The 23,884-nt window shown below is 41.4% G+C and overlaps 2 protein-coding genes across 5 annotated transcripts in view; one reads left to right on the top strand and one right to left on the bottom strand.

Moving 5' to 3' along the window:
• LOC105688123 (WD repeat-containing protein 47) overlaps nt 1-23,884 on the bottom strand; it is a 58,669-nt gene that overhangs the window by 23,176 nt on the left and 11,609 nt on the right. For 2 of the 4 annotated variants that reach the window (XM_048659382.1, XM_048659383.1), the window contains exons 1-5: nt 23,438-23,529; nt 13,968-15,271; nt 13,488-13,845; nt 7,157-7,273; nt 6,919-7,000 (exon numbers count right to left, since the gene is read on the bottom strand). In XM_048659382.1, the coding sequence (XP_048515339.1) occupies nt 6,919-7,000; nt 7,157-7,273; nt 13,488-13,845; nt 13,968-15,271; nt 23,438-23,514 (1,938 nt within the window). In that variant the 5' untranslated portion in view covers nt 23,515-23,529. Of the gene's footprint in view, nt 1-6,918; nt 7,001-7,156; nt 7,274-13,487; nt 13,846-13,967; nt 15,272-23,437; nt 23,530-23,884 lie in introns of those variants that run through there. The other 2 variants (XM_020853477.2, XM_012404187.3) reach the window with 1 other exon arrangement.
• LOC105688124 lies at nt 16,230-18,653 on the top strand. Its single transcript, XM_012404191.3, has 4 exons — nt 16,230-16,729; nt 16,844-17,041; nt 17,119-17,648; nt 17,753-18,653. Exons 1-4 carry the CDS (start codon nt 16,366-16,368, stop codon nt 18,419-18,421), a joined length of 1,761 nt encoding a protein of 586 aa, XP_012259614.2. The 5' UTR covers nt 16,230-16,365; the 3' UTR covers nt 18,422-18,653.

The following is a 23,884-nucleotide window of genomic DNA, read 5'->3' as shown; positions in this document are numbered from 1 at the left end:
CTGAACAAAGCTTCGAGACGTTTTATGGCCGCTTGAGTGTTCGTCGAAGACGACATGTCCGATATTATTTGTAGCGGCGACTCGAAATTTCTTCAATTTTACAAAAAATTTCTCAAACACTTCACTTTAAAATAATAACGATAAGATTTTCGAATCCATGACGATCGCACGATCGCGAATTTCCTCGATTTACAGGTAGGTACACGGTAGGTACGTGGAAGTCGGTTACGATGTATAACAAGCTGCAATAAGGCAACGACACGAGCAGTCAGCCGGCGAACCACAACTAAGATCTAGAGAGTCGAGACTCGGAGTCCAAGTCCTCGAGTCCCAAGAACCCTGACGTCTCCGCATCGGATCGGCGCCAAAGAGCCAAGAAGTCAGAAGCTCCGAGGTCCCCCGATACGGGGAATCCCCGCTTCACTTCTCTCCGCAATTCTCTACTTCGTTAACTTTATATTATATCCGCATAAACTGTACGCCACACATGCAAAGACATACCTATGTATTCTCTCCAGCTTTGGAGACGCGGGTTCCATATTAGGTCAAACTTATGGCTTTATCGCGTCCTCGCGTAGGAATAATAAAATCGAAACCAAAGAGAAAAAAAAAAAAAAAGATAATCTAGATTCACAATACAAGTGAACGCGCCGTACGTTCGCTGCTGTGGAAAATTCATCGCAATAAAAATCAAGAAAATTCTGTATAATGAGATTAAATACGATCGATCGCTCGTAACCCGACCGAATACGTCAATCGCAACGAGTATCGGATCGGAGTTATTATCGCAATATTTTACACGGTGTTAATTTCCGATCATATACCTACGCGGTACCCCACTCTATCTTCCAACAGCTGTTAGATTTTTTTTATTTTTTTTTCTCTTGGCTACTCAAGGCCGATAAATACCGAGATTGAGCGATGACTAACGCATCCAACAAGATTTCAGATACATACATACATATAAATTTTGGGTGTGTGAAAATAAAAGGTGTATGTAACGTTCTCGAGTATTTACGAACTTATTATGTCAGTTGGTACATAAGGTGGACAGATATACGGATGATCGCACGAGATGTTTGCGATTTAATCGCAACGGAAAATACTTGTAGATCGTCTACGTGCCACCGCCGATGCGTGTGGTACGACGGTATCTTTTTTTTTTTTGGGAAGAAGTACCGTTTTCATAAAATCGTGAGACGAATATCGATGTAATCTGCCGAACATTCGCCAACTCGCTAATTTCGAACTACGCGACGTTATGAACGGGGACCTCCGAAATGATCGGATTCAATTATTTTGTCAATTTTTAATCCGATCTCGCGTTACGTGAGTCCGATGGACCGATATATTATTGTACGATAATCTCCTCGTCTTGAGTGGGATTTTGAAACGAAGAGAGAAAAAAAAATCGAGAGGGAATGTGAAAATTATCCTGCAACTTCGTTAAACGATGATCGCTTTTTTTTTTTTTTAATTTTCAAAGCTAGTGTGATACGCGTAGATATATTTACACGACTGGTTATACCTCAGAGGATATACGAGCGGAGTAGTAACTTTTTATTCATTCATTTATTTATTTATTTATTTTTAATTGCTCGATGCTTTTAAGAGGTCTGATTGACGGAAAATATAACTGAGATATCGAACGTCGACTCGTCGTATATATTTTATCATCGGCTATCGAGAATACTCATAAAAATGATCAATTCTTGAGTCATCGAACGTACGTACGTTCTTCACTCGGATTCCGATGTTCTCTAGTTCCGATACCCTAAATAATTTTTTACGACCGATGATGAAATTGGAAGTTTTCACGCTGTCGCAGAGATCAAAGTTTAGAAGAATGCAATAATTGTGAAACGATGGAGAACGTTGCGGTAAAAATGATAAGACCGATTGCAGCGTTGTCCGTAAGTAGGGTAAGACTGATTTCGTGAAGATTTCGATGTGAAGTAGAAGAAGCGAGGAAAAAAAAAGCTCACTTCGCCCGATCAAAAATTGAGCGCATCGCGTAAAAGCTCACCTTTCCGTAGCTTCGTTTTACACGGATATAGGGACGATTAGAAATCGACGTTCGCATGCCTACGGGTGCATACGGGAATACGTGTACATGCGATGTTATATCTAACGGAGTGTGTCACGGACCACGGAATATCTGAAGACTGTGTTTCTACGCGCGTGTGATTATCCGACTATCCCATTTATTATACCTCTTCTATCCGTCCGCGTGTGCACCTGTAAGAATTTGCATGATGCAGATCGTCTTCGTGTCCTCTTTATATGTATGTACGTATACGCACGGTACACCACAATCCCGATTCTATATATCAACCTGATGCACTCGGTGCGCCCGACTGCAGCTATAAAACCGTTAGTTATTATCCCCTCTTTATCGGCTCGTTCCGTTTTTTATTTTTCATTTTAACTCGTTCGCTTATTTTTTTCTCGGCAAAGCACGAGAGTCGAAAAACTGGACGTATAGCTGAAGAATATAAGTATGATTCACACGCAGGTATACATCGATCGCACGAAACTGTGTGCGACTGAAAATTTGAAAAAAGTATTTCGAAGGTAAAAATGGACGTTGCGTAAGATCTTTGATTTGTGAGAATTTTTGGATCTTTCTGTGTCAAAGAAAAAGACAAAAAAATAAAAATCAGGATCGTATTTGTTTTGCTAATCAGCCAAGTTTCGCGCAGGTGATTGATGATGACGAGAGTTGCAGCTGCAACGACGAATGAGGTAAGTGCATGGGAAGGAAAAAAAAAAGAACGAAATAAATAATTAATGAATAAAAAAAAAAAGTTGTTAAATATGAAAGACTCGTTGCACGCGTCGCTGCTGCCATCTCGTATATTTTTATTAAAGATATTCTGTTATGATGAATACCATGTATATAGATCATATATGTAAGTTGATCTAAAAGAGAGAACGGTGATTAATTTATCTCGTACGAATCTTCACGTTGGATTATCATTATTCATATCAAACGCATTATTTATCACACACGCGAACGAACGGGAAATATGAAACTACCTTATTACAACATCCTATGTAATTAGAAATGGTTTCTTAATTTTATTTATAAGGGTCAGATGAAGTTTATTGATTGATTCCTCATTAATTAGTCGACGTTTATTTTTACTTTTTTGGTCGTCTTAACGGTAATAGTTTTCTGCGATTTCTCGTTCGTACGATTCATTCTATTTCACATTTTTTAACGAACAATTCGCTGTGCATATTTTTCTAGGTCTCCTCCAGACGTCGATTATTGCCAAGGTGAACTGGCGCCGTATATTATGCGTGGGTGGAAAACCGACGCCCGGTAACTTAATAACTTGAACGGCAAATATGATGTATAGATATTCGTGTTGTATAGATGAATTATTGCGTGGTTCCCGTTCACCGAGTATCAACAGCATCCACATAGAAGTGCAAGTGCAGCTAAGCTGGGCGACAAATCTACAAAATTGACCGAGTTATTGCCATTTTACCGTCTTGTAACATGGATTTGAGGATATCTCTGCGTCGAAATATTCGAATTTCTCAATTCACCAGCAAACCCGAGCTTTGCTGGAGTCAGCGTAGCCAGCAGCGTAGCGTTTTGTTGTGAGACGTCACCTTGGGGGCTGAGCAGAGGTGACGCTCCACAACAAACCCCCTCGCCCGTGGCTACCTGACTCCAGCTTAGCTCGGGTTCGCTGGTGAATTGAGAAATTCGAATATTTCGACCCATGCATGGATTGCGACGAATCAAAGTAGGTACACGACTAAAACCAACCGATATTTCTTAATTTTTCTGCTCCCAACAGCGAAAAATTGATGATTACTTGATCGACTGCATGAGTAGATGATTTTAGCTTTCAGATTTGGATTCCTGAGCTGATTATACATGAGATTACTGTTGAAAAACCAAAAAAAAATCGATTTTTGAGCAAACAAAAAATCGATTTTTGGGCCAAAAGTAAAGTGGTTTAAAAATTGATTGTATTACACTTTTCTGACGTATTTTGACCACAGGAATCCGAATCTGAAAGAAAAATTGACCTATCTTGAAAATTGACCAAGTTATGGCCAATTTTCAGCTTTTTGGGGTCAAAAATAAAAAATTGATTTTTTAATCTATATTATTGTAATTTGAGCTCAGGAATCTGATTCCGGAAGAAAAATTGATCTATCTTGAAAATTGATCGAGTTATCCCCATTTTTAGGCATTTTTTGGCATAAATTTGAGGATATCTCGAAGGGAAAAAATCGTAGCTCATTTTGGACGACGGATTCGTGTTCCTGAGGTCAAAATACGTAAGAAAAGTGCCATACGATCAATTAAAAAAAATAAAAATTTTTGGTCAAAATTTGAGATTTTGCCAAGGGGTACCCCTTACGATTTTTTCAAATTTTGACCAAAAATTTTTATTTTAAAAAATTGATCGTATGGCACTTTTCTTATGTATTTTGACCTCAGGAACACGAATCCGTTGTCCAAATTGAGCTACGATTTTTTCCCTTCGAGATATCCTCAAATTTATGCCAAAAAATGCCTAAAAACGGCGATAACTCGATAAATTTTAGAGATAGATCAATTTTTCTTTCGGATTCGGATTTCTGAGCTCAAATTACTTCAATTTAGACTGAAAACTCAATTTTTTATTTTTGACCCCAAAAAGCTGAAAATTGGCGATAACTCGGTCAATTTTAGAGATAGATCGAATTTTCTTTCAGATTCGGATTCCTGAGGTCAAAATACATCAGAATCTAGTGAGAAAATTTTTTTTAATCGTAAATCCCGAAACCGCAAAAATCCAAGGGGTGCCTCTTTTTTTATCTGCTCCAAAAAGCGAAAAAATGGCGATAACTCGATCATTTTCATAGATATATCAATTTAACTTGTGAATTCGGATTCCTGGGGTCGAAATACATAAGAATATTTCAAGGATACGAATAAAAAACAATCGTGATTCTCGACCGCCAAATCGAAAGAAATCTGAGGCTGTAGTCTCTAAAAAATCTCCACGTATAGCGTCAGGATGTGATGCTGGTGATGTATAATCAATGATTAAATTCACGTAAAACATATTCAATCGTGAATGCCTATACTCATCAGCACCACCCACCTAAACTTTTCCGTTTTCGGTTTCTCACCCAATGACAATAAAACCGCATAGTCAACATACATCATCACGTACGGGTGCGACGATAATTGATGAACAAACACACGGTGTAACGCGGGCGATTCTTTTTCTTTTACACACGAGATGAAGATCATACAAAAGTTTCCAACAATTTTTCCAACTCCGCGATCGTCTCATATTTTGATGCATAAAATATTATATGAGATCGCGTCAGTCGTATAATTAAGACACAATACGAAACGTTTTAACGAATAAGACTGACTATGACATCCGTATTTTCGCGTGGGTATCGTCCTTGCAATTCATCATTGAAAAATATATATATAAATATCAGATCATCCGAACAACAAATTGCGTCGCATGAATATTTTTGCGATTTACGGAATCTTTTTATTTCTCGTTATTTCCCTTCAACTAGACACGCGTAAGTTTTTCCGTCCGACGTATTCGTCATGAGGATAAAATCTAGGACAAAATAGTTTTCAACGTCGAATAAGTGCAGGTACAATCGCGGTTTTGCCAACGTATAAGACAACCAGAGATAGAGATTACCCCACATTGCATTATACCACCCGTGGAATTGTAACGATTGAGAAAAAAAAATGACAGAAAAATCAACCGTGACCGACTCCTCTGGTTTCTTTATAAGTGCAAAAAACATTATCGTATCTAATTCGTTACGAATATCAATGAATTTCCGATCTCTTCAGATTTTACAATATCATTTGCATTATTTTTTATGTATCATCGTGGCATCGCTCACCGCAACAGGTGGTTATTGTCTTCGAAAGGAATAACAAAGATAGCAAAAAATATTTCCTTTCGTTTTCCCGTTCGCAGACAATAGGGTGTACAACTTACGTTCTGCGGCTGTAAAAATAATTATTCAATTGAATTTGAATGCGAATTGAATTGAATTCGCCTTTATGTGACAAGTATTTCAGTTCGTCACATCCTGCACGTAAGTAAGTACAATAAATTCCTCGCCCAATTGTCGTACGTCGCTTTCTCTGTACCGAACCGCAATTCATTTCGTACGAATTCCTGCTCACGTTTTTATTTTTCTCCTCTTCTCGTTTCGTTTCAGCGAAAAAAAAAAAAAAAAAAAAAATAGTCACCCTACGAACGGTCGAACCAGTGAGTGCATTAAATGGGTAACGAAAAAAGCACGATGATTCTACACCGAGGATGTCAAAAGGTCGATTAGCGTTCGTTAGCAGTTTAACGATCGTTTGCAATTAGCGATTAATTACCGTGATAATTGTATCATCAGTGTTCTCTAATTTCTTTCGATGCCGGGTCAGACTTCCACGACAGCTGCAGTTCGGTGCTCGTCTGTTAAAAAATTCACTGCGATATCGTGTACGCGACAAACCTAGTTTTTTTTTTTTCTTAACAAATTTTCCCTCCCATAGATTCGTCATTTGTATTAAAAAAAAATAATTCGAGGAACGTTACGTTGCGGGAGACGAAGAGATGAGAATTATTTTATCAATGTCCATATCGCAGAACGAGTAAATATTATTTTACTCTCAGTGCAACGCGGTGTCGACGTATATAAAAGTAGGCGAGTATGATTCGAAGAATATCTCGGCACATGCGGTTTACAGATTACAAACGCTAGAAAAATCAGTCGCAAAGGAAGTGGGGAAACATCGCCAACTGAATTTCTTTAATTTTCCCTCGGCAAACGATCGTCGCAGAACATCGTCAACTTTTTACCCCCCACATTCACGAATACATGCGACTCGTAATAATATAGTTTCCATATTTAATTTCTTACCTTGATACCAGTTTTCGCAGCGTCGTAGATCCCGTCGTGTATTCTTTGGTCGTAAAAATTGCTGGACGTCGAGTTCTGCCTGCTGTAAAATCGCCACGGGAAAAGAAAAATTAGAAATTAAGAATTAAAAATTAAAAATACAATCAAAAAAGTATCGTCACTCGGTGACGATCGTGTCGACACATCTCATTTTTCTGATTCTTTGCTCTTAATCTGTGTAATTTCGAATGAAACTTACGACAACGAGGGATCAGCTGTACCGTTAGTCGCGGGTTTAGGAGATTGAATTCCGGATCTGCTCGGCGTACTGGTATGTACGGGCGACGGTCCTTTGCTATTCAAAGGTTGTTTCATCCTGAAAATGAAACGTAATAAAGATTACTTCGAAATTCATAGCGTGTGCGGTAGAAAGGATTATAAGCGAGAACGAAGCTGAATCTGCATATCATCTTTCATTTCTGTTTCTATTTATGTTCATTAAAGTGACAAACTCACTCACTGTCTACCGTACAAGATGAGGAACGCAGTAGAGTTTTTTATTTTGCTTATCTTTCGTTTTTTCAGAAAGCCTATCGTTTATTCGAGCTGTTTTTTTTTTTTTTTCTTACATTTTCTTTTTTTTTATGGTTTTTACATAAAGTGAAACACCGTTACCGGCGCATCTGCCGCGTAGAATTCCCGATTCTAATATACATACGTTACGTACGTACGAGCTTAGAAATTACGGTGCATCGCGGGAGACGCTGCCTCTCCACAGTCCGGTTACTTCCCTATATATTTACTACAAGTATATCACGACGTTCTCAATACGATCTAACTGAAAATCGAGGAAATTCCTGACCACCAGCAGCAGCGATAGCAGCTATTCATATTATAGTCGTAGGTGCTTTAAAACCGATCCCCAATTACCGTCCATGCGATAAAAATAACAAAATCAACGATAATGAAACTGAAAAACGTAGTGCGTAGACACGGTTCGTTTTTATTGCACCAAACGCATGCACATGTGCGTCGGAGCAAAATGAAATGTGAATATTATAATCGAACGTGATGCAGGTTCTTTTTTCGCTGCAGCACGGCGCGTGCAGAAACTGCGCTTTGATATCCTGCTGCGGTATGTGCAGTCGGACGCGGGGTCAGCAGACCGCTCGATCTTCGGCGATTATTATTCAAACAAGATGTGATTTATTAGTGGCAAGAGGCGTTAATAAAACGCCTGCAGAATCCCTGAATATATCATTCACGGCTAATTTTGCAAGAATGATGCAGTAGCCGATTTGTAAATTGAAGAAAAAAAATGACCGACTCGTGATAAATCGGCAGCTGAATTTGCGTCAGGATCTGAATATTGATATTCAAGGATCGGGACACACTGATCAGATTTCGAAAGCGAATAAATTTTTGGCAAAGATGAAAAAATGATTTTCAATCGAACGATCGACGCTCAGATGCTGAAAATTGTTAGCAGATTAAATATATTAACAGATAATTTACCGTGTTACACAGGGCGGCGTTGAACAAGCACTTCGAACGCTACAGGTGCCATTATGACTATTTTGCTTACTGTATACCGGACGACTGTTTACGGAAACACTGACGCGTTCCGCTATACGAAATCGCGGTGTCGTTGGCTTGTGGTACATCATATTCACTCGTTTTTCTTTTTCTTATACTCTATCTGTTATTCACGAAATATTTATTCAGCCGTATCCTTCCACTGTCTTCGAATTCACCGTGCTGACTCCTTTTTTTTTCTAATTTATTTATTTACGGTCAGGATCGTCACCATTTTTCTCTTCTTTTTTTTGTTAGACAAAGAACTCCAATAACGGTTCAAACTGCTTCGGCCATTATCACCGGCGAGAGATTTATGAATTTTCACTGTCGTATTCCTAGTAGATTTTACTGGACGTAAAATTCGTAGCAACTGAGTTTTTCGGTGGATCAATAGTCGGAGAACGTTCCAATTTGTATTCATCGACGATCGAGCTATTCACTCACGTATGTTACAGAGAAATTAAAATCCACATCCGTCATCGTTTTATCGCGTATAGGGCGTCGCGGTTTTGTATTAATAAAATAATGCGTCATTCGTAACGTATCATCGTTACGCGGTAATTCCGATACAAATTTTATCGATCAACGATCCATCGATCGTCAGAGGAATTCGAACATCGCGACGAAAAGTCTGTGTCAGATTTTCGGATACCGAGGGACGAAACTCGCTCTCAGTTTTTCGAAAAATGCACTCCAACTTGTGAACCGTGAGGTGTGGTATGACAATCTCTGCAAGGTACGCCAGTCGAAGTACATCTGACAGTGAGCACCAAGCAGCAGCTGACTAGTGGAGAAGCGTTTACTTGTTCGTCGCGTTCGTCCATCCGTTCGGTATGTCGGTCCGTTGATTCGTCCGGGTGCCTACGGAACCCCACGACGTCGACGACGAAGAATTGTTGGTACTGGTACCGGTGCCGGTGCTGGTTCTGGTGCCGGTGCCGGTGCCGGCGCTGGTGCTGGTGCTGCACCTTTCATACTTCAGAGAACAATTTTATGCCCGGTGCTTTTATTGCTTGTGAATCGCGTATATGGGTATTCGCGTGCAATAAAAATTTAAACCACATTAATCGTTGGTAACAATATTGTTTGAGTAACGAAGTTTTGTACAGCGGAGAACGAGGGAATCGAACAACTGCTATGTTGTGCGTAAAATTGCTCCGGCTCACGGTTGAATCAGCTGCACACTCTCATTCCGATGTATGATGTGTATAATACACGTGAAGCAAAGTATACGTGAACGCGTTTGTATCATGTGCACCGCAATCACGATCACTGAATCGCACAGGTGTGTGCGTTTGCGTTTGTGTTCACGTATACGTATGCGGGAATGTTGCGACTACAGCGTATAAAACTCGTGGGGCACAATCGAGCGAACCGTGTAGATAGACGAACAACGTGCGCGCGTGTTTTGTAAAAGACGCAGATATTGCAGTCGCGGTGCATTCGTTATATCATCGTATAATTTCAGGTCACCGCGCGCTATCGTTTCATATCGCGACGATAACAATTTTTTCCTTCCTCCATTGATGTAATCGCAGGTGACACCGTGCACCTTACATTCGCGTACTGTCGCACTTCGAAAGGTTGAGAATAGAAATAGAAATAGTTGGGATAGAAAAGAAAAAAGGTAAAAGAGAGAGAAAAATGCACGTGGGAATGCGTGTCACGTTTGGCCTTCACGTCCCCGTATAGTAGTGTTAAGTAACGAGTACAAGACCGAACTAGAAATGGAGTGACCAATGACCACTGGCCGGTGACGGTGACGGTTTACACCGCGGCGTCTCGCGACACCCGCAATCGCCACAAGTTATTGTGCGCCGAGTTTTTCATTGTAAACGTAAAACTATGAACACTATTTAGCGTTCGTGTATCTCAAATTTTCTTTTTACGGTATGGAAATAGAATCAGACACCGAAGATCGTTCGTTCGTTGGATTGCCTGATTTTCGGTAGCCAAGATTTGGAATTAGAAAGACTAGAAGAGAATACGATAATCGTCTGACGTATAAAAGAGTTTTTTTTTTTTTTCATTCCATGAGCAATTTTAAAATATGCATGCATTATACGAATCCCTTTCACTTTCCTGTATACCTAACCGAATGAATTTATAACGAGAATATCAATATGATACGTAGGTATTTTTATTCGTGAAATAAATCGTTTATCGTCAGTTGAATTTCATTCCGAGAAGCTGAGTATAAAATTTCTCATTAAAGGCAGTCTTTGTTCTATAAAGAAGTGCAAAAAAACCGCAGACTGTATGCTGTATAAGTACACGGCGGTGCAGCGATTATTAATACGGAAAATAATGAGAGCAGAAAATGAATCGTTGCCGAATACACGATCGCTGGATAATTCGAATCGACTGATATACTCCGTCGACTATTTTTTTTTATTTTTTTTTTCTTTCTTTCAAATCTTTTTTCCCAGCTGTACGTGTGAATAATTATTACACGCGCGGCGACGTTTAATAAATGGCGATTGAATGTCCCGGAAATAAATGACCTTCGAATTCATGTGCAGCCATCGGAACCGAACTTTGTATGTAACTATACCGGAGTCCGTTTGAAACGATGTCGTCGCAAGATTTTTATCAAAATGTTAAAAACCAACGAAACCTCCTCCGAACAATACCCGGCATGATTTTCATTCTACCGTACTTTACAAGTACACTGTTTAAAAAAAAAAAAAAAAAAAAAGATAGAGAAAAGAGAGGGAGAAGAATGTGACAATTTTTCTATCATGATTTTTTTGAATGAATGATTTGTTGTTTCAATCGTAATTGCAAGAAGTTCAATTTTAAATTCTACGTATTGAATAGTCATGTCTTCAATTAGTTTGATTCGTTTCGTCTGAGATCCCGTCAGACCCTTTGTGCGTTTTATACATGTGTACGAAATTACTTTTAATTCTTTTATTTTCGTTAAAAGACATGTGACACATCCTGCATCAGGCTGGCTCAAATTTGCTCCAGTGTAAACGAAACGTCGATGACCTCATCGGGGAATACGATCATTTTTTTTTCTCATTTTATATTTTACGCGATACTAATCTGCAGCAAGTGGATCGGAGCACTTGAATTCACGAAATTATACGACAAACGGAGGAAAAAAAAACTTTTTGAGATCGTTTGAGGCGACATACGAGGCAAGTAGGTACCCCGAGATAAGTTGCGTTTTAATGCTGCTTGTGCTGCAGTTTCAAGTTCAAGTGTTTCGAGTACCTCGAGTCGGTATTTACTCGCGTTAATTCAGCTTGTTAACGCGTCTACAAAAATTCTCTTTTAAAATAAAACGCTTCACAAGTGCATTCGAACCACTCCGTTTCAATTATTTCTTCACAGATGTTTACGAACTGCATAAATACAACATACAATTCTAAAATTATTTTTTTAATGGTATCGTGATTGCGTTAATTGATCAATTACAATTATAATATATTTATTATACGATGATGATTTTACAATGAAAATCAGCATTTAAAATTTTTCTCTATTATAGCGCGTAAATTATACGTACGGTTAAAACGAATCGGCATAATGCACCTGAATAAAAAGGAGCAACTGCAACAACCTGCATTCGCAACACGTCACGCTGTTTTACTTTGGCTTTACTGCGATGAAATTCCTCGAAGTGCACTCGCCGTAAAACAGAAAGATATCTCAACTTCTTATCAATTGAAATTTATGCGTTCAAATTAGTGCAACGAGTACACCGCAAGTAAACTCGCACCGTTTGAAATTATTAGAAAATTAAATACACACTTCAAAATCAAATAAGAATAGAGAAAAATAAATATTACGCGCTCTAGATATAAATGATCCATCACCCACGAATGTGATATTCGTACACATGTATAGTTTATGCATCGGAAATGTACAGAAAAAAAATCCTGTTACCGCTCCTGCTGCTGCTGCTGGTGTAGATACCACTGGTTGAATAAATTCGCCGTACAGGTAATAAAAAAATTAAGAACAAGAATTCCTTTTCATACCTGTCTACTCGATCTCGACCGTAAATACTGACCAGATTTATCTAGTCAGAAACTCGCGCACGCATTCATACGACCTTACAGTACCAGAGATCTATTGATTTATCATCGGATTCTTGACGCCGAATTAATCTACTGTACACCAATTGATCGTTGTAACCGTTATAACGCAGACCGGTGCTCGTTATGATTTTCTATCGTTGATTCGTCCTCGTCCGAATCGAGATAACGTAATTTCAAGTTCCGATACCGGGTCATTTTTAACTATTCACTCGCGTCTGTCGTGTACAGCGAATTTTCGGGCTCGGGTTCTTTCTAGCTGCGAACGTTGGAAGAGACTCGACAATTATAAACCTAATGAGGCGTAAGATTCTACCGCGATGAACGTCCGGAGAAACGTCATTAATATTGATAATGAATATTCGAGACGTAATACGTAACAAGGTGTCCACATCCAGCTAATCAAATTTTTTCAATGACGACGTCCGCCGAAAAATTCTAATCAAAACACGGCGTCGATCGGGGCTCGCGAGGATTATGTAGATTTTATTTCAAGACACCCCGTAGACGAGACGCGCGATGGAAAAACACATGGTGGCGCAGTTTTACGGATGTGAGTAACGCGATATACACAAGTGCATCCCGCATCCGGCGAATGCTATTGCGAGGCTCGCCACGATTAGTGACGATGCGAGCCGCAGGCATTGAACCCGAAACGATTATAATATGATTTCGATTTCGTTCGGGCGCACGGCTCCGTACGGCAAACTATTACATTATATTACAACTTGCATGGTTGAACACGCTGTGAAATTCGACCAAGTTCATGTCGAACTTGCGTAGAAAATGAGTTTTGAACAAAAAGAGAAAAAGAAGCACGGTATTTCCGTTCGGTTTTTGTATTCGTTGCACGTACGGAATAACGTGCTACGAGAGAGGAAATGTGATCAATTCGATTACCGTACACCGGAAATATTCACGGTATTGAAAAAAAAGATATTCGAAATTTGTTCGATCACTCACGTGTCGTCCTGCAGCCGGTTGTCGTTGGCCTGAGGGTTGACCGCAGGGGCGGCGAGTTGTCTCACGAGTTCGTCGCGTTCCTTTTCTTTGAGCTGTATGGTTTCCTGCAGCCGTTGTTTCTGTTTTTGGAATTCCTTAAATAAATCACCGTTGAAACTTGGCTCCAGAATTTCACCGGTGGGTCCGACGATACCCGCGGCTACGGGGAGTGTCGGTTCTGGAATTTTCTGGGGTATTACCGGAGGTTTGTCGGCGAGGGAATCGCGACGGGAACTTCTGGCGGTCGAAGGAGCCGGAGATTCGCGACCCGCGATTCGCCTCTCCGGAGTCGACGCTGCCGAAGGATCCGCTCTCGCACCTTTTTTGTTGTTGTTTTTTTTTTTATTTTTTTTTTTTTCGTACGAACAGAAGAGAGAAAAAAAAACTTTAAAGACAAAGTCAACGTAAGGGGTATACTTTCCAATCAAAGTTTTTAATCACCTTCCGGACTCTTCGACTGTCCCCTCGTTCTCGGCGGAGGTTTCGGCAGCGAGGAATTAGCAGCGGCTTCTTGGATGGACGGCAGTTGTTGAAAATCCGCGTAACTCGAGCTCAGAAACACGTCCCCTTCGTTTTCGAACAATCTGTCCACGCTGGTGTTCATCAATTTGTTATTCTTGAAACCGGTCAGATGAAAACTGGCGAACGAAGATCTCGACATGGGGTTTATGTCGCCGGTCGACAACGCCATCAGCGCGGCGGACGGTATCGGTGTATTTTTCAATCCCGGACTGCGGGGTCCGAGTCCTTCGAGGGCGGGCACCAAACTCCTCGACATCATGTCGGCCGCCGACCTCGGTCTCGTGAAGGGCATAGCGCTGTGCGGAAAGGTCTTTGGTTTGATGGGAGTGATGAGCATGTGCTCGGTCCACGAAGTCTCCAGCGACGGTCTCTCCAGTCGTTCGACGTCCACGTTCAACGTCCTCTGCGCGAATGGAACGGCGAACGTTTCCGGCGGTATACTTTGCAGCCAGGAGAGGAGGCTGAGGTCCGAGTCGCTGAATCCCACGGAGCCGTCCAACAGTCTGGAAAAACTCATCTCGACCTGCTCGCTCTCCTTGGATCCGGTGGCCTTCGCCTGACAATAATTCACGCACGACTCGTAGAGTATACCTTTGATGACCAGCTGTATCATGCGATCGTTTTTCGCGGACGTTACCGGACCCGAGTGATCCGACGAACTCTTGCGATCGCCGGGTAAAAATTTTTCCACCAGAGGGTGAACTTCGCGAAAGCATTGGACTCGCGCGTTGCTCGGATTCCAGTCCTTGTACTGAAGGTGATCCGTGAGTCGGGGTAACGTGAGGAGTAGACAGAGGCTGGAGTATTCGTCTTTCGAAGGAGCGACTTTCTCGAGGTCGCTGAGCACCTTGACCACCTCTTCGACGGCGTTGTCCACGCTACCGTTAGCCCCGGCGATCACGTTCGCTTCCGACTTTATGCACAACAGTTCAACGTACTTGTGACGCAGTATGGAGTAGGTGAATTTTCGCATATCGAAATCCGGTAGCGCTTCGAGGGGTTGGATGAACTCGAGAACGTCATCCCACTGACCGTCGAGTATCAGCTGACGGAGGAAAAGTACGTCGTCGCTGAACTGGCCGTTTATCACACCAGTTTCTCGTTCCAACGACAATTGGGATATGTGCAAGTCGCGACTGTGCAGAAATTCGAGGGTAAGTCTGACTACATCCTCCTCACGCAGGGTGAGATGCGCCGCCGGCATTACGTACCGAATGCGCAACCTGAAAGAAAAAATATTCATTTCATTTTTTTCGAAGAATCTCGTCACGTTTTACCGAAAGGGGTTGGAAAAAAAAAAATTGCGACAAATTACAAGGCGAATTATTCAAGACGTTGTAGTCTGAAGATTCGTGGAATTATTTGTTTCCACCTTCTTCGTCCGATGCAGCAAAAAATGAGGTAGTTGAACCGAACAACCGAAGAGTTTTTAGCCGACTCAATAGCCGTATGCTGACTTAGCGTTTCGTCGCCGTTCGCATTTATTCGTCGCCTCTATATGTCGAAACGAATTCCGAGGATTGAGCAACGACTCAAACCCACCCCGTATATACCCCATAGACTTTAGGGGCATCGCAGATACATCGTAAAAGAAGAAAGTAAAAGATGTGCGCGCCAGAGATTTGAGAATTTTTATGCTATCGCTTCGCACCTCGTTTTAAAGTCGAAAAGTTTTCCTCAAAATCCTTGGCGTTAGATTTTCATACGAGATCCGCGATATTCTGTGGGAATTTAACGAGACATTCGAGATTCGCGAAAGTCTTGATAGTTCGCGAACTTTCGTGTAAACTTGTAACAAGATCCTCGCCACGATATTATTTTTCACTCGTTATTGCTCAACGGTAGAAAAAATTTGCTGATTCCTAATTGAATTTGCTTTCGCTAATTGATCAGCACAAATAGTCAACCTTTCGAACGCTTTACCGAATAAATTTCAGTACAAGTTCAGAGGCAGCGCGGTGCAGACCAAATTAATATGGAGCTCAACACTCTACTACAATTGGTGAGTGAACAGTAAAATGAAAATCATTGTTGGAGAAAAAAAAAAAATAATAATTTTGATTAGAAGTGTTAGAAATTATTCTTCAAACGTTGAAATTTTTTTTCAGATTTTGGCGACAGTAGCTCTGTTGCTGGACCCAACATTCGCTGATGATAAGCAGCGAACGTCCGAAGGCAGTCGCGGGTTCCACAATTCGGAAACCCGCCGAGAAAATTATGTCGGAAATCCAGCTGTTATAACGCAACCGAGTCACGCAAAACCCTCGGGCCAATTTGAGGAACGCAGCAAATCAAATTATGTTGGGAATCCGAATCCATGGATGCAAAATTTGCAAGAGCAACACAAACTCGAACAACAACACCTCCAGCGATTACATTTGAAGGAACACAACGATTTGCTCCAGTTACAAAATCAGCAACTCCAATATCATCAGATGAATCAGCCGCAAGGGAACCAAGATTTTACCGGTTCGAGTCAAAATCCAATCGTGGGGACGGCTTGGGGCATACCGTCTCTGCACTCACCGCATGGAGGATTCGGAGGATTCGGAGGATTCGGAGGCACTGGCACAAGACTGTTTTCCCTCGGTCCTTTGGGATTGAACAGTTTCAAAATAGGAGGGTTAGGAGGGGGTGTTATGCCCCCGTTACTTTTGAGCACTCATCAACAACCTCACATGGTAAGGATTTTCGCTTCTTTTTTTTCTTCCTCTTCTCCTTCGGTTTCGTTGATTGAAATATGATATTTCTTCACTCTCTTCGCTACTGATATTTTGAAAACTTCGTCCAGGAAGCGGGTGGTCAATCCGATGCGAGCACGAGTGTTGTCCGAAGCAGACGTGACGTCAGATCGGAAAATTCTGGGAATATCTCTGGACGACGATACGGATCAAAAACCGCACGCGTTCAGCCGAATGGCGTGGCCCAGAACCCGACCTTAAAATCCCAGTCGGATAACGCCCCGGAAACGTCGAAATCCATCAAAGGAAGCGGTGAGTCGTTTGATCGTTCGAAAATTCCTAAGGATTTTATGGGCGCGTAATTAATTTCGCTGGTGCAATTGTCGCAGAGGACATCGTTGGAGATAGGGAAGAAAAAAATGATCAGGACGAAACCGTCGGATCGAGTCTACTGGATCCCCTCGGTCTTAAGGACAAGGTGGAAGACTTCATGGAAGATTTGGGCAACTTTCCGAACCCTTTGGACGCTCTGAGGGGAGACGGTCGTCATCCGGGGCTACCTCATTACCTGGGCAAGGCAGATTCGTCGACAAAAACATCCCAAGTGCCTCAAATCGAGGAACACATCGTGGGCGCGTCCCAGCAGTACAACCAATACCCGAATCAGTACCAACAAGGAGCCAACGATTACACCCTGACGAGTCAAAACTACCCCCAGACGAATTCGCGGCAACAGTATCAGCAACAACCGATCGTCGGCGGGTACAGACAGTCGCAGGGTCAACAACGACCGATCGTTCAACCGCACTCGACGATACCGCAAAATCCAGCACCCAGGCCGCCTATCCCGTTATTCGGAACGTCCCCCGTACCCCAACCACCCTTCGGGCCGGCGTGGACCGGCAGATCGAATCAAATGGTAAGTTTTTAAAACAATTTTCACACGAAACAGAATTTTTTTTTCTTTCTCTATTCATTCACGGTGAGTTGACTCCAATCATCCGTTCTGTTTTTTTTTTTCAGGCTTATCAGCGTAATTCGATGCCTTATCAGGGATACGCGGCATCTGGTTATCCGAATTCTTATGCACAGATGAACGGCCAGATGACCGGGGCTAAGAGTTCGATGGTCGGGGCGCCGAATCCGACGATTCAATCATCTAATTCTAACGGGCCCGTGAACGAGCAACAGACGAATGGCCGGAATATGAATCAACCGATATTGGGCAGCCCTTCACCTTCGTCGGGCGGACAAGAAGCGATAATCGGAGCACCGAATCCAACGTCTGGATTTTACGGGGGTGGACAAGATTTGTCGCCTTTTTCCGACGTGGTCGGAGTTGCGCAACGCGTGATAGGACCGTTGATACAAGATTCGTTTACTGGGAGCGGCGGACCTTACGGTTATCAAAATAGGAACGCGAATCCGATGACGGGAATGTTCAACGGTGCTGATCGGTACGGAAGATACGGCGGTTACAACGGTGGATCATCACCTAGACACCTCGGACTCGGTGGCCTCTACGACAATGGTTTCAACAATTTATTCGACGGGGGCTACAACGATTGGAATTATCACAACGATCGGTACGACAGAATTTATGGAGACGGATACGAATACGGGGGCGATTATCCGGGCTACGGATACGGTCATCACCATCATAATCATCAATATTCGCAAATATTCAAATAGATTAGTCGTAACGTTTTGCATTTATTATTTGAAAATAACTTGAAAGAAATCAATTATTTCTTCCCAATTATCAGGTATTCCGTCCATTATCGTAGACGTAAGATTCGGAATCTTATATTTCATTTAATTTAAACCTTTTTTATCCTCTACTAGTTCGTAATATTTTTTATCCACAATTTTGTACTCGTATGACGTTTCATCAATAAACGAACCTACGAAAAATCTCTTTAGTGATCCAAAAAAATCAATAAATAATTTATTGATTGAAAAAAAAAAATATATTACAGGGAATGGTTTTATCCATTTGTTTGTTAGTACATAATTCCAAGTTTAAACCACTAGATGGAAACACCGTTCGGTCGCTACGTCGAGAAGTGGACGATGATCAGCGGAGGCCTGTTCGCGGGCAAAGAGGATCCCGCGTTTTACCTTTCACAGATTTGGATTTGACGCAAACGTAGCTGCGGATGGTGGTTTGCGTGGAAGTAAAAAGGATTGCCTGACTCAAGGAAAACGACGACGTCATCGATCGATTTGATCGCTCACCGCATATTAAAATTGAACTCTCTCAAACCACCCTTCACCCTGACCTTTGAACGGAGTAATTATACTCGTCGATTCGTGTACCCCGTTTAGAAAATGACGAGTGATTATTTTAATAACGAGTTTCTCCCCGGCAACGGAAATTTCGTTATCCTTTGAGGACGGCGAACTGGATGAGGTGAACAAATTGGAATAAAGAAATCTCCCGAAGATCTTATCAGATGCGAGTTTCAAAATCATCGAAAGCTCAATTATTTCCAGACAGTTAATCGGCTGTTTTGAATAATTATAGATAGTATGCCACTATTCAATTAGCTGATTAATTGCTCGCATCGACCGATTCGCTTAGTTACGTCTACGCTAATTATTTCAGATTAATTGAACACGCTCGTCTAATTACGATTTTTTTTCTTTTCTTCGATTTATTAATTTAAAAATTGTGTGTACCGTATTAACTCTTATCCCGGGTCGCCGAACGTCTCAAATAATTAGTCCGATGATGTGGTATTTCGAAAAATATCATCAATTTCGAACACGTCGCGGACGTCAGATCGACCCAGCACAGTCGACCGATCTTCAGTTTCCCCGTTTATTTTCTCCTCCGCATTTCCTTTCGACCGGAATTTTCTCCAGACGTGTGCATAAAGAAGACACGTTCGAGTGTTCAACGAGATGGAAGTATCTCGACCCCGTTTGATAAATTTTCTCCATTTACGATTTCTAGCAAATGAAACGTGTAACCCCACGCGTGCACCTACATTAATCATACCGATTTTCCGCACGCCAGGACAGAAACCAAATCAAAAATCGTAAATCGGACGAACGTCGATCCACCAAAATTCTGCAGAAGGAACGTTCGACGTCCTGAGAGAATGAAAAAAAATTTGGGCTCAAGATCCTGCAGGACCTTGCCCTCGCGGATTGCGAAGTTCAAGCGGGAAATTTTACCTGGTCAAGATCACGTGGAGTGATAAATCTTCCGGAAGAGCTTTACCTGGACCGATATTCTCGGAATATATTTATACATGGGTTTCCTAATAACGTTGTACATTTTTGCCGCGTATACCGTTAACCTGATTCCAAATAAGACCCGACCGAACGAGTCGCGACGCCATAAACGATGGACATCGATAAAAAAAAAACAAAAAAAGAAGAAGACACCTTTCACATTTCCCAGTATATCTAAAAGTACGTAACCGCCCGTATACCCCGCCGTCGAAATCAAAAGACAGTAACAAGTGATTGGGGGGATAAAAAAAAAAAAAAAGAACAGATTGAAAAATGGCAGCAGTTTGACTGCGCGCTTACAACTTTCGAGGGGGTCAAAGGTTAGTCAAGGCCGGTAAGAACCGGCTGACATACTCAGGAATTCAAGTCTAGACGAACGGAAACGTTAAAAATTCCGGACACGTACGTATAGGAATGTCGCTGTACCGTCGTTCATCTCGTGCTGCAATTTTAGCTGGGTTCGAAAAATTCAAAGAGAAATTTCTCACCGCTAACAAATAGGACCTGATTGAAAATTCCGTTTTCTTTAATCGCGAGGCTGACCGCAAATAATACAAGAGAATGTGAGCCGGAAGCCCTACGGATCGGTCTAAATAGGATCAAAGACAAATGGCGTGTGGGGTTGTTCAGATTGCTCGTCCCGAGCAAAATATGTGGCGTATCGAATGGAAAAAAGTGATGAAAAAATTTCGGGCGCAGATTACTCGTTTCAGTGCGATTTATCACCCCCGTTGAGTTTGGCGCAATTATTTATTAACACCTTGTCTAGCGAGCGAGCAATTGCAAAAATGTGTCGCGTAACATTTTGAAAAAGTGGATCGAAATGCGGGCGAACTAAAAGCGGCTACGATACCAGCCTAGCCGGTTCTGCAACAATCTTCGCCTATCCATAGTCGAGTGCCGTAGTAAAGTCCACACGTACGGCAAAGGGGGCAAAGGAACCATTAACTCCGGGGTAATGAAAGCATTCATACGGACGCGTCGTGAGACTGAAACTGTGGATACGAAGACACGCATTCATCGAAAGTTTGCTCAAGATGATGAGGCAGCCGACGAAGAAAACTTTGTCGCTAGCTAGCCGATTTTTAAATATTTCTAAAATCATTCCAACATTTCGAGAACTTATAAATTCAGAAAAAAAAAAAAAACAAATTTCACTCGCCAGCAAAAGCATCTCTTGAAAGAAGATTTTTCCGCGGATATTATTGAACGTGGGAAAATGAACGATTACTTCAAGTGTGTATGGATAATTTATTACACGCGAGAGATGCGTTTGTCTCGACGTACGGCATTTTTCTCACCCGTGAGTTGTATATACACCTATTTGCAAAAGAAGTGAAAACTGAAACCACTTTCGTAAATTGCTTTCCCGCGAAAATTATGTTTCCCGTAAAATTCTCATTTCAGAGAATGGGAGTGAGAAAAATTGTACACGATTGAAACTAGCTGACAAAAAAAAAAACAACCTGCACGTGTATGATAAAAACGTGACGAGGATCAATTGCCGAATGAGCAACGCTTTCCCCCCTCACTCTACCTCGATGTCCTCGATTTCAATTTAAATTTCAATTTCGATTTCGATTTCGATTTCGCAACCTTGCTCGTACGTACGTCTAATCCATCGGGTGTCGATTTCAATTTTGTCGGAGTTATTTAGTTAGCGGCTAACCGCGTCATAGTCAGGAATCGAATAACGATGTCACACAATTACCGAGCGATTTTTCAACTGAATCGAAACGACGGCAAAATAATTAATCAGAAATTTTAGAATCACGGAGTCTCGAGTCGGACGTCAAATCTGCAATCGTCGTTTTAATTGAAAACTGCTGGACGAACGCCAGCAAATTTTCATCGCGCATCGAGCGCCCTCGCATAGTTTCGCGTTAAATTGTACATCAGGATGTAAAAGCTCGTTTCCGTAGGCTCGATATTGTCTAGCGGTAATAAGATTCCTATCGTCGAGATTATAAAGCGAGGTCTGTGACGCCGTTCTGTCTCACGACATTACCGAACCCCGTGCATAAGGGCAAAGTGACCTGAGCTTTTACAACATAATTCACGAGGGCCACGTGAGTCTGCAGATATATAGATATATATAGGTATATATGTAATACGAATCGAGTTCTGCAAACAAGTTGAATTATGCCCGACGTTTTCTCTCGCGTGTACGAGAAAAACAAATTTTCATCTCAATTTCCCTGTGCACGGGAGCGTCTTTTATTTTTATTTCTTCCCTTATTTTCTTCATCTGATTCTTTATTTCGCGGATACACGTACTTCCGGTTCAACGAAAGCTCCGTCGAGCGTTGAAATTTATTAGCGCAGATTACTCGACACGTTTTGACACGATGTCATGAAAATACTTGATAATTTCTATTTTTCTCAGATGATCATTGCGGAAAATTTATTGGGCAAAGAGTTGGTGCTTCGGCGATAATTGAATGCAGTTGAAAAACTTTTAGCGTTAATTAAAAGTGTTCCACATACTCGAACGAAGTTTCGTACAGTTTTCAGAATGCACAGACACAATGGGGCTCTTCCACGTGCAGTTGAATTACTCTCTCCGCAGATATTTTCTACTAAAGTTTTCTTGAAAAATTTCTAATGCGGTTACTGGCGTGGGTATAAATTTGAAGAGAGAAGAAACCGTGCGTTTAACACGAAAACTGTGTAATTACCAAATTGCAGAAACTCGAAGACAAAAAATAATGAGATAATAATTAATTGCTTCGCATGCTTTACACGCGTTCAAATTTATGAAAAACTCGTCAAAATTAGATCGAAAGGAATTTTCTACGAATACAACTAACACCGTTTGTAAGAGTAATAAAAATTCGTCTTTATTCATATTAAAAGCGAGTCACGAAATTCGAATAGTCAAATATGGCTCGAGGCCAGCGAAACGAATGGTGGCGTGCGACGTATATTTTTTTGCGGGGGCAAGACATTTATAATAATGATTTAAAAATGGGGATAAATAAAACTGAGGAAGTAGGTGGATAGACAAAAGGTTACAGAAGCATACAAGCTAGGTAACTCGCATATACGAAATCGAGTCTAGATGTAAAACATAAAAATCTCAGGAAAGAAACTGTATACTTGATATAGTGGAAGACACGCAGGAAATGCGCAGGAGAGATAAGAACAGAACTCACGCAAGTAATATCACGAACTTTCCTTATAAATAAAACACGACGAATAAGGTATGGAAAAAGAAGGAAAAAAGAACGGTATCGCGTAATAATTGTAGAGTATGAGAATCGTAACTCATAAAAATAAGCTAAATGATTTAATCCGTAGATTTCGTAATGTGGATTGCGATCGAGATCGAGATCGACAAAAAAAAAATATATATCCGTAATTTTCGAAGACATGTCAATAGCTGAATAAATGGAATAAAAATTCACGTCTCGACTGTTGAAAGAATTTAACATTATTCGATGCAACTTGCATCTCGAGTTATACTTTTTCTTGTTGATTGCAGCCGTAGACGCAGCGGAAATATTTCTAGCGCAATTATTGTCGCAGCGAGGGTGAGACATTCATTCACTTTGTATTTCCACACTGTACAGCGAGCAGCGAATCGAGTTATACGATTATCGAAACACTTTTCGTTAGATGATTTTTTTTTCGATTCTTTCAAATATTCACATGACCCCCGAGAGCGGTTTACAATTTCCCACGCGATGCGATAAAAAGCTGCACGTGTGCGAAGTCGCGCGGTCCGCTAAGAAACTTGAACTGTCCACACGTAATCGTAACGCCTCCCGTATGAGCGCAATCGCGCTCCTGATGGATGCTAATTTTTCGCATCTGCGTATTGCGCGTAAAGCGAGCGAAGGGCGTCGCGACGCTCCAACTTTCGGCTCCTACCACATTCTCTCGACTCATCCACCCCTGCGCCGCACAGAC

The sequence above is a fragment of the Athalia rosae genome, chromosome 8, assembly GCF_917208135.1.
Source record: "Athalia rosae chromosome 8, iyAthRosa1.1, whole genome shotgun sequence".
NCBI lineage: Eukaryota > Metazoa > Arthropoda > Insecta > Hymenoptera > Athaliidae > Athalia > Athalia rosae.
Note: the sequence above shows the minus strand (reverse complement) of the source record. Positions and strands in the feature narration are given on the sequence as shown.